Source organism: Xenopus laevis, chromosome 7S (assembly GCF_017654675.1).
Source record: "Xenopus laevis strain J_2021 chromosome 7S, Xenopus_laevis_v10.1, whole genome shotgun sequence".
NCBI classification, from domain to species: domain Eukaryota; kingdom Metazoa; phylum Chordata; class Amphibia; order Anura; family Pipidae; genus Xenopus; species Xenopus laevis.
The window spans coordinates 80,196,618-80,208,756 of record NC_054384.1 but is presented as its reverse complement, the minus strand read 5'-3'; the positions used below and the strand labels follow the sequence as shown (position 1 = coordinate 80,208,756).

The following is a 12,139-nucleotide window of genomic DNA, read 5'->3' as shown; positions in this document are numbered from 1 at the left end:
ACACTAAAGCCAGCACTTTTCAGAAAGCCAAAGCATGAAGGGTTGATAAAAGCTACTGACTCATTGCCTTCAGACTGAGTGGATATTAAACTGTATGCCCACCTTTCCCTCGTTTGTAAACTTATACCGTATGAAAAGTATTTCATGCGTTATTACCTGAGCCAAAGTGGCATCTGCACAAGCTTTCCTCGCATCCTGAAACAAAACACATTGGGAGGTTAAATTCTACAGATTTAAAAAAAACTGCCACAAGGATAAGAATCAGAAAAATTACCTTTAAATTAAGTATGACCTTTAAAAAAATGAAGTATGACAAGGTTTCATCTCAATTTAAACTGAACATACAAGTATGAAAAATGGAAAAAAAGAAAAGAAAAATCCTATGTATTTAAAAGCCTTTATTTGGGTGAACATTTTTACCCTGAACTAGTTGCCATAAGATGGCCATACACAGGCCTAAGGGATGGATAGCCTATGGCTATACACATTCACAACCAAATTCCATTGTTCTGTACTAAAGCCTAAAAAGTCAGACATGAAGGTAAGGGGGTAGTTCCCAGATAATGGTAAATGGAAGAAGGGTGGGGGGGCAGATCCCAAATAATGGTAAATCCATTACATTTAAACCACCAATAGCTTCCTGTTTAATAAGGGCAGAGACACTCGCTCAGATTTAGGGGGAAATTTAGTCCTGCCGGCTAGAATCTAAATAGATGGAACTCTGAGCGCTTTGTTTTCGGGCGACTGCGGAAAACTATGTGCACCAATTGCCATCCGTCCGGCGAGTTACATTCTAGCAGATGGGAGGCAGTCGGGGAGATTAGTCACCCCAAAGAAGAGATTTGTCGCTGGGCGACTAATCTCCCCGAATCGGAATGTGTGTCTCTGACCTAAGGAGTCTATTTTTTAACATTTGAATGACGGCCCAGCTTAATGTATAAGGGATACTGTCATGGGAAAACATGTTTTTTCAAAATGCATCAGTTAATAGTGCTACTCCAGCAGAATTCTGCACTGAAATCCATTTCTCAAAAGAGCAAACAGAATTTTTTATATTCAATTTTGAAATCTGACATGGGGCTAGACCTATTGTCAGTTTCCCAGCTGCCCCCAGTCATGTGACTTGTGCTCTGATAAACTCCAGTCACTCTTTACTGCTGTACTGCAAGTTGGAGTGATATCGGCCCCCTCCTCCCAGCAGCCTAACAACAGAACAATGGGAAGGTAACCAGATCGCAGCTCCCTAACACAAGGTAACAGCTGCCTGGTAGATCTAATAACAACACTCAATAGTAAAAGCCAAGTCCCACTGAGACACATTCAGTTACATTAAGTGGGAGAGATAACAGTCTGCCAGAAAGTAGTTCCATTCTAAAGAGCAGGCACAAGTCACATGACTGGGGGCAGCAGGGAAACGGACAATATGTCTAGCCCCATGTCAGATTTCAAAATTGAATATAAAAAAATCTGTTTGCTCTGTTGAGAATTGGATTTCAGTGCAGAAGTCTGCTGGAGCAGCACTATTAACTTATGTGTTTTGGAAAAAAAAAAAGTTTTCCCATGACAGTATCCCTTTAGTTATTTCACTTCTGATATGATACACAGAAGACTGGCCTTCTGTAGATTCATGGATATACACATGAGAAGACTCTTTCCTTCCCTATACAGGTATGGGACCGGTTATCCGGAATGTTTGGGACCTGGGGTTTTCCGGATAACGGATCTTTCCCTAATTTGGATCATCACACCTTAAGTCTACTGGAAAATCATAGGCTGGTTTTGAATCCAATAAGGATTAATTATGTCTTCGTTGGGATCAAGTACAAGGTACTGTTTTTTTATTATAGATAAAGGAAATCATTTTGAAAAAGTCAGATTTGGATAAAATGAGGTCTATGGATGACAGCCTTTCTGTACAAGGGGTTTCCGGATAACAGATGCCATACCTGTTCTTGCATTTAGACCATGCATGTTCCAACCAAGGACCCAAAGTAACAATACTGATCATTTATACTTCTGGCAGAAAGGGTTGTGCCTAGTCAAGAGCCTAATATCTCAAGTGAGAAAAATACAATCTTTTTAAACTTTTTTTAACAAATGCATATTTTTGCACCCGTTAACGTATCCAACTAGAAGCTTTTTTTATTTTTAAAGAACTTTTTCAATTGTTTGATGGGATTTTGCCTAGAATTACTGAGACCACAACGTATTTGGATAACAAGTGACTTGTATTAGATGCATTCTTTAAAATGCTAGCTGGTAAAACCGGCCACAGCTAAAAATATGAAATCATTTATACTTACCTACATAATGTTAAAAGCTACAAAATATTTATCCTGTTGAAAGAAATGTTTCACTTTTGCCTGAGACAAATGGGCAAAGCTCCCGAGTGTTTACATTTCTACATTAACAGCAGCACAACTAACATAAGACAGAGCCCTGCAAAGCAGTCTCTTAACGGAAACTCTGAACTTAGAACATTCAGGAAATCTGGTTCTTGTTGGAGCCAATCTTTCTGTAATTGTTTAGGTGTTCAGAATTAATGAACAGCAGGAAAATCCAGTGGAACACAGCTGATCACATATTGAGGTTGGATGCAAATATTCAAGTATTCCGTTAAAACAGAAAATTAAATATTTCTGGCTAAAAGTTTATGACACTTTAGTGTAGGTTTTAGAAATACAAAGGCCAAAACTGCTGGAAGAAAGCATCAAACTCACAGAGTTAAAAGGGGAACGATCACAAATATTTAAATTTAATATAAGATTCAGAAATACTCAAATAAGAAACTTTCTAAATACAATCAATTAAAAATGATGTACTGTTTCTAAAATAATCAAGTTCATCTTCACTATTCCTCTCTCAGCATCTGTTTCTCTTCATGCAGGTGTTGGGTGTCAGATATTCATTGACAGTTACATCCAATATATCTTATAGTAGGGCTCCTTTTGCCAAGAAGATGTATTAGAGCTCACAAAACATCATGTCTCTCTACATGCAGGATTTGTGCAAAAGTCGGTTATTTTGTTAGATTTTGTTTCTACTGGAATCAGTTATTTGAGTGAGCTCAAATACATCTACTAGGAAATAAAGCCTCCAAATAAGATATATTGGATCTGTCAATTAATATTGGACACTACATGAAGACAGAATGAATAGAAACAGGTTCTGAGAGAAGGATAGTAAAGATGAACTTGATTATTTCAGAAACTGTGCAGAATATTTGATTGAAATAATATTTCTAAATACAATCAGTGTGATGAAGCATATACTATATTTTCATTTTTGCGATAGTTCCCCTTTAATAGAGGCAAAAAGAATTGCCATACCATAAAACTAAAATGGACATTATAATAATTGCCTAACTGTAAGACGTTGTTTGTTTAAAGGTTGTTATGCCAAGTAAGCATTCTATTTAATGGCCACTGGAGGGAAGCTTCATTGAACTGTGAAAGAGAATAGGCTTGACTTTGTGGTAATGCAGGACACATGCCAGTTTTCCCCAGCTTACATTGGCTAGCAATCCTTTAAAAATGACTGACAAACAGCTGATGAAGGGAGCACTCGTGACAGTCCGCTGCCTAAGGTCCCATGTATGAGATCAAAACGTTGCCCACAGGGGCTCAGTTGAGTACAAGCTGGCAGACAATAACACTGGGTCATTAAAGGGAACTATCGCCAAAATGAAAATTTAATATAAGCTTGAGCATACTGAAATAAACTTTCTAAATACAATTAAAAATATTCTGCATTGTTTCTGAAATAAAGTTTATGTTCACTATCCCTCTCTCAACATCTTTTTCTCTTCATCCTCTCTTCATGCAGCAGTCAGATATTCATTGGACAGTTAGATCCAATATATCTTATAGGGGGACTCCTTTTGCCTAGATGATGTATTGGAGCTCACTATTAAAATCACCGGACATCATGTCTCTCTACATGCAGAGTTTGTGCAAAAGGCAGTTATGCTGAGAGAGGGATAGTGAAGATAAACTTGATTATTTCATAAATGATGCAGAATATTTAATTGATTGTATTTACAACATTTCTTATTTCAGTATGATGCTCATATTAAATGTTAATTTTTGTGATAGTCCCCCTTTAACGAGTCGCTCGGTTGGTAGAGCAGTGCAGTCACATTTACACAACCTGATGGTTGGGCTCATCATAAAACCAGCCCAATATTGTCCTCTGTATGGGTAGCCAAATATATTACCATGACATACAGAGTAACAAACTGCACTAATCTGGCCTTCTGCTAATGACTGGATAACCAGGAAAGTCTTGCCAAGAGTTCTGCATATTACAAACTCTAGGCCAGTGTTATTCATGGCTGATGTCCCACTGATTCGAAATATAGTTCAATAAGAAAATCTGGCCATACTGGGCAGACAAAAGTGATAATGTCATGTCTATATGTTGACAATAACAACTGGAAAACAACAATGCCTCAAGTTTTGGGAGATAAGCAAAATGCTACATATGAGATATGCTCGGTTTCACCAGCTGACAAGGGGGTAATGTTTTCCCCTTCACTGTTAGTAGGTGATCCAGAATGGGAAAGCTAAATTCAAATATAGTAGAGGAAAAAGATATATTATGCTCTATTTATATTGGGTACCTGTGCTGAAAGTGCTAATTTTATGAAGATCTTGTTTAAAAAAAAGAAAAAAAAAAGAAAAAAAAAAGAAAAATTCCAAATAAAGTTTATTACTAAGTGTACTACGCACGAATACATATCTTGATGTAAGGTAAAATGTTGAATTAAACACAAAAGCACAATTTATACAATACATTTTACAGTGCATAAAGCAAAACTGTTTGGAACACTTACTCGGATTTGGTTCTTGAGCTGCTCAGCCTCCTGGCGTAGCTGATCTAGTTCACTCATTTTTGTCCCTAAAATGGAGCTTCTCTACCACCACCAACACTCGGTTCTGTAAGGAAGACAAAATGTATACACAGATTAAAATAATTCTGGAGAAAATAAAAAAATTAGCAGATATTTTATAGCTATGACATGCAGTCTCAACAGTCCTCTGACATATATACTGTATATCAGTTTCACGAAAATAGTTAGATGCATGTGCAACAATAAAAATCTATATTTCATATAGCACACACCCATTTAATTGAATACATTAATTACATGACAAGTGTTTCTGCACAAACCATAGAGGGAAAGCCAATATTCAATTTACTGCTAAGCACAACTTTAACTTGTTACCCCAAGACCACCAAACATAACTGGGCCATCAATTTTTTTTTTCTTTTTTCAAATTTGTAGTTGAAATTTTATTCAAAACCCTGAATTACAGCCATAGCATACTATACACGCATGGGGAAACAACTAAAATCCTTCTGTACACACAGCAAGGCATTAGCTTTCAATAATTTCACTCTTTGGAAAACAAATGACAGTTATTTGAAGGCTGTCACAATAAAAAAAAAGCCCATATACGAGCCCTTAAATCATCAATCCATAATTATGTACATTTACTGTGTGAAAAATACAGTTTATCTGCACCTTTAACCAGCTATATTGTTAGAAACCACATTTTAAAAATGGCAAAGGCTGTAAGTAAAGACAGCAGATTTAGGAAGAATGTTCTTGTCTTGAATTAAGTGTATAATATTGGTACAAAAATGACATTTCAAATTATTTAAAATATAATTGTGTATACAACAACTGCCTCCCACAGTTCTACCTTAAGGTTTCAACAAAAAAACAATCCATTTTCCAACATCCTAGAGAATAGTGGCATAATGCACACTAATGTGAAAAGTGTTTAGCAGTAACAACACAAAGTTTCCATGATTCCCCTTTATCATTCTGTAGTGGAATAGAATAATATTATAAAACCCAAAAATATACGTCCCTCTAAACCTCACGCTTGTTAAGTAAACCCAAAATGTAGCATTTAAAACAATTTGCAGAAGTCTTTTTACCTGAAACAGATTTTCAGTCCACTGGATACTATGCGTTGAAAGCCCCGATATGGTGCATGTGTATTGTTAAAGCTATGTTCCTTTCACCTGTCCTCCATCCAATGTCATCTTTAAGCCCCAATAGAGGGTGGAATAAGCTCAGTTACTCATTCAAATCCGGTTAACACAAAACCGGCTGAGAGTCTTAAACTATGTACTATCCTTCTGACCCTAATCCAACATCTCTTTTCTTTAGAATATTCCTTGATCCAAAGGCAATTGAAGAGTTATTTCTTGGTCAGATTTTTCTCAATTATATAGTTAAAGACGACATTTACAGATTGCCTTTTTATAGCGGTTGTATTAAGTAGGTAGTGGTGTATTTTCAACAGAAAAAGCTTTTTCACAGATGGCAAACTTTAGCAATTCAACTCTTGCAAGCTTGACAACTAGTATAGTTATGGGACCCGTTATCCAGGACGCTCGGGACCTGGGGTTTTCCAAATAAAAGATCTTTCCGTAATTTGGATCTTCATATCTTAATCATGTTAATATTAAAAAAAAAAAATAGGCTGGTTTCTCCACCAATAAAGCTTGATTATGTTTTATTACTGCACAGATAAAGGTAATCACACTTAAAAATGTGGATTATTTGAATAAAATGGAGTCTGTGGAGATGAGCTTTCTGTAATTCGGAGCTTTCCGGATAACTGGTTTCCGGATAACAGATCCCATAACTGCTTACATTAAGACTGGTGTAGTACTCTAGTAGGTATTCTGGGTTTAATTGTACCCTAGGCATACAGTAGCCAATCGGCAGGTGGCAAACACTACTTGAGTATAAATGGCAAGAATGCTCATTGATTCATGCCGTAATGCAGACTTACCAACAGCAAGGGGAATGGAGGAACATGATAGCAGCTAAACATGTTAAATGATACAGAAAAAATGCGAACTACACACTTCAAAGTAAAGTACGAGTTTTAATTACATTCAACGCTAGAAAAAATGGAATGTAGTAGGTTTATACAATAAGAAAGAACGAAGACTTCAGACTAAACAAAATATCCACTAAAAAATACAAGCGAGTTTTCAATTCTGCTACCGACGCCAGTATATTTAAATTTCTATCCAATGTTATATATAGGCTGCCTGAAGGTAGGGAAATAATGCAGTTCACATATTACTTCTATTCAGAGGTGTACAGCCAGTGGAAGCTAAAAGCTTGTCAATGTGGAAGCTATGAGAAATTGCCATATGGCTACCTTTGTTATTAGTCTAATATACTTAGCAGCTTGTTAAAACCTGCCAGATAAGTGTCCTAACAATGCTGTACACACTAATGACAAAATCCCCTTTCACAGCATTGCTCTTAACTACTAGCACTTAAGGTGGCCATACACGGATAGATCCGCTCGTTTGGCGATCTCCCTCCGATATGCCCACCTTGAGGTGGGCAATTTCGGGCTGATCCGATCGTGGGCCCTAGGGCCCAACGATCGGATCCTTCACGTTCGCAAACGGGCGGTCGGATTGCGGGACCGCATCAACGAACAGATGCGGCCGCGATCCGACGGGATTTTTAACCCCATCCGATCGAGATCTGGCCGACTTTCGGCCAGATCTCGATCGGGGAAGCCCGTCGGGGGCCCCCATACACGGGCCAATAAGCTGCCGACTCGGTCTGTCGGCAGCTTTTATCGGCCCGTGTATGGCCACCTTTACACACCGTGTTTCTACTTCATTAGACGCAACCATGTTATGTTCTACTACAGGACAAAAAAAAAACACCAGCAGGTAACAATAGCATTTTTTGAATCTTGACTGATCAAACCAGTTCTCTCCTCAGCAAAACACACTTGTGAAAATAGCAGCATAGCTATGCGGAAACAGCTAGAACATTTCCATTTGTGCTAGTTTCTTGTGCACGGTCAAGCCAATAGCAAGAAAAAGGGTCTGAACTCAAACCACCTATCAATCATTCCACCACTAGTACAACAGTCTGCTTCACCTAGCAACTAAAACTTTTGTTCACATAAAGCCTGGTAGTAGGTGTATAACACGTCTGAATAGCATTGTGTGAAAGGAGTTTTTACATTCTTCCTTTCTGTACAGGTATGGGATCCCATATTCAAAAAAACACATTACCCAAAGAGATCCAAGTTACAGGAAGGCAACCGCACAGCTTCCTTTTAAGCACACCATTTAAATTTTTAAAAGCCATTTCCTTTTTCTGCAGGTCATATAACCTGTCTGAAAACAAAAAATTTTATGGGGTTTATTTAAAGGGATGCTGTCATGATTTTTGTGCTGTAGTTCTTATTTCTAAATTACACTGTTTACACTGCAGATAATTCACTCTACAATATAAAATGTAAATTCTTAACCAAGTGTATATATTATGTTACCTTCCCATTGTTCTGTTAGGCTGCTGGGGGGAAAGGGGAGGGGGTGATATCACTCCAACTTGCAGTACAGCAGTAAAGAGTGACTGAAGTTTATCAGAGCACAGGTCACATGACTGGGAGCAGCTGGGAAACTGACAATATGTCTAGCCCCATGTCAGATTTCAAAACTAAACAAATTAATTTGTTGCTCTTTTGAGAAACAGATTTCAGTGCAGAATTCTATTAACTGGTGCATTTTCAAAAAAACATTTTTTCCCGTGACAGTATCCCTTTAATGTTTAAAAGATTTTTTGCAGACTTTATTTTCTGTAATTTGAATAACCATATCTTATCGTAAGAACAGCGCGTTCTAAGCATTCCAGATAATAGATTCTACATGATGCCATATGTTTGACAAGTTAAAGACTTGCATAACACCCTACTTCCCTTCAAGGTCCCATCAGCCATCCTTCTATTACTCTATCTAGGGCAGTGATCCCCAACCAGTGGCTCGCGAGCAACATGTTGCTCACCAATCCATTTGATGCTGCTCCTAGTGGCCTCAAAGCAGGTGTTTATTTTTTAATTCCCAGTTAGAAAGCAAGCTTTAGTTGCATAAAAAACAGTTGTACTGCCAAACAGACTGCCGTAGGCTGCCAGTCCAAATCTGGAGCTACTACGTAACTAATCAAAGCATATTTGCCACCCCAACATTTTTACATTTGTGGCTTATTGGTAAAAACAAAAAAAAAAAAGGTGAGCACTGATCTAGGGCATATTTCAGAGCTACAATACATTAGGAATCTTGCAGCCAAAGGCAGCACACTGCATTAGAATAAGGCTTGAGTGATAATGGCTGCACCAAAGAAGTTGAGGAGTTTGTAAATAAAGTTGTTAGCTGTCTTAAGGGTAAAAGAAAACCAAACAAAATAACATTTATTGTATGACTTGCTTTCCCTTTAACCGCCAATTCTACCTTGGGACTGGGCTCACGCTGCCAATGCCTAGGTAACCCCTAATGAAAGATCCAAATATTAGAGCAAGTATGTATTACAACTATGTTCAATGAAAAGGTGACAAAGAAAACAGGTACCGGCACACAGGACGCAAATCAAGTAGGGGACTAGCCCCATACGTGTTTATTTAGTCAACACAACGCTTCGGGGGCAGTTCCCCCGTTTCGTCAGAGGAAACGAAGGGGGAACTGCCCCCGAAACTTGTGGGCTAGTCTCCTACTTGAATTGCGCCCTGTGTGCCGGTACCTGTTTTCTTTGTTCCTGCTGTGTTGAGGAAGTGCCGACTTACTAGGGTCCAAGCCCCGGGTCAAGTATTCCATAGGGCTCGGGTGTGCACGTGATTGTTTGTTTGTATATCCAATGAAAAGGTGACAACACATTCTTCCCACTCGCAGTAATGTAAATCACCAATGGGAGGGCAGCATAAAGTGGCCCAAAATATCCTCACGGGCAACTTTTGGCTACTTTGGAAATGGGAAGCAGCAGCAGGAAGGAAACTGAAGACATTTTGTCACCTGCGTACCAGATATCCTGCTGATATAATCACCCAGAGGGATTATTATGAACACAAGGTGCCAACAGCTTCACAGATTTATAATAAAATTACAAAGGAGTTTTATATGTGCTATATAGGATTATATTAGGATTATTTCCCCACTGAGTGAATATATTTGGAACGTGATTTTGATTACAGGCCAATGTACAAGAAAAAAAATCATTTAGTTTCCCTTTGATACTTACTACATACTACACTAACAAGAGGCTGAATGCACTCGTATATACAAGAGATTATTTAACTGCAAAGAGGATCTTCAAAAATGCTTTGTCAGGACTAAGCAAGATTATGCTTCTCAAGAGCCCCAGGGAGGGCAAGATGAGGTTAAGGAAAGGCACAATATTGCCAACACCATTTATAAAACCACTGAAATATATTGGTATTTTTTTTTTTTTTTAGACGCCCATATATATATAAAGAAATTAAGAAGAGTGTTTCCAAGTTTAATGGTCAAGAAAAGATTTGAATAACCCTAGTAACAAATCTAGACAATTCAAGAATCACTTTTGGACATATTTATGATCGGTTAACTTGACCATCAGAAGCAATAAAATGTGCATACGTTAATAGACAGTAACTGTATGGATTGAATTCAATCCTGCCCGATTCCAAAACAGGACTTCTGGGCCCCCATACATGTATCAATAATAGCATAAAACGTGATATTTTTGGTGACTGCACGGCTAACTTAAGAGATGAGGGTGTTTAGGTAAGGCAAAACAATCTATAGGGTCACTGATCGATACGAATGGGATATCTGACACATTGTGATATAAAAATTAGAAGACTAGTAAAGCTAATGTAAAAACATAAATGGTATACTAAAAGGGACACATGTGAGTATTCACCTTTAATTAATTTAAGTATGACATGGAGGTGGATAGTCAAACAATTTACAATTTTTTTTTATTTGTGGTTTTTAAGTTATTTATCTTTTTATTCAGCAGCTCTCCATTTGCCGTTCCAGCAATCTGTCACTAGGGTCCCAATTCCCCTAGCAACCATGTATCGATTTGAATAAGAGACTGGAATATGAACAGAGACCTGAATAGAAAGATAAGTAATAAAAAGTAGCAATAACAACACCTATAGCCTTACAGAGCATTTGTTTTTAGATGGGATCAGTGACCCCCATTTGAAAGCTGGAAAGTCAGAAGAAAAAGGTAAATAATTCAAAAACTATAAAAAATAAATAAAAAATAATGAAACCAGATTGTAAAGTTAATTAGAATTCATAACATACTAAGAGTTAACATAAAGGTGAACCACCCCTGTAATATTAAACTCAAAGAACATCCTTTTGAGAAGCCAGATATCCCTTTAACTCAGGGGTGTCCAACCTGCGGCCAAGGATGGATATGAATGTGGCCCAGCTTGAAACACTAGGTTCCCAAGGAAACGTCATGTCGCAAAGAATATGGCCCCCCGGACCTAATGGGCTGCCACTACTTGATACCTGGCATTGGCAATTGAGCTTGTTGTTCCTGCTGTGCTCCTGTTGTGCGCATGTCTGACTTGTGCTCTTCACGTGCAGGAGAATCAGAGACAGGCGTGTGGGTGGAGGGAGCGGCTTTTGAGCAAAATCAGTGTGGTTTCTAGCTACTTGTGCTAAGTGTTTCACTCAGTTGGGGCACTGTATTCCTCCTAAGCTGCTGCATGTTCTCAGAAGAAATAAAGGTATGGAAATAGGAGACAGCTTAAGAGAGAGTGAAAACACTTTGTGCTCTCTAAATTCAGGCACATTAACCACCTCAGTCTGTCGTCTTGTTAGGAACAGGCTTACTATGCCAGGTTGTAACAATGTGCTGACCTATGGAGTAGGGAGGATGGGGGACTCTGCCCATTGCCCAGTTAATAATTATAATAAGTCTATTTAATGTCCAGGTGTCCCATATTCCAGTGTATAGCTCCGTCTGGTTATCCAGCTGGTATTGTAGTTCTTTTCTGTGTATTTTATTTATTTTTACAAATTAAAAGTGTTTGTGTATTTCATGTGTGGCCCCAGACATTTTTTCTTTTTCCAATGTGGCCCAGGGAAGCCAAAAGGTTGGACACCCCTGCTTTAAATACATAAACACAAAAAAAAACATGATTAAGGGTTGTAGAATACTTGTTCCCTCCCTACAGGAAATTCAATTCTCGTGTAACCCCCCCCCCCCCCTCCAGTACTAGAGCTCAAGTTCTCAGAAAACCATCTTTCGCTGGAGATACAAATCTAAGCCAGCCCTTCGTGTCCTCAGGAGATGCATGTA

General features: G+C 38.2%; 1 protein-coding gene across 2 annotated transcripts in view; it reads right to left on the bottom strand.

Moving 5' to 3' along the window:
• The window catches only part of gnb1.S (guanine nucleotide binding protein (G protein), beta polypeptide 1 S homeolog), a 54,228-nt gene that overhangs the window by 19,474 nt on the left and 22,615 nt on the right, over positions 1-12,139 (bottom strand). The window contains exons 1-3 of one of the 2 annotated variants that reach the window (XM_041570441.1): positions 5,950-6,101; positions 4,835-4,937; positions 157-195 (exon numbers count right to left, since the gene is read on the bottom strand). In XM_041570441.1, the coding sequence (XP_041426375.1) occupies positions 157-195; positions 4,835-4,891 (96 nt within the window). In that variant the 5' untranslated portion in view covers positions 4,892-4,937; positions 5,950-6,101. 2 annotated transcript variants of the gene reach the window in all.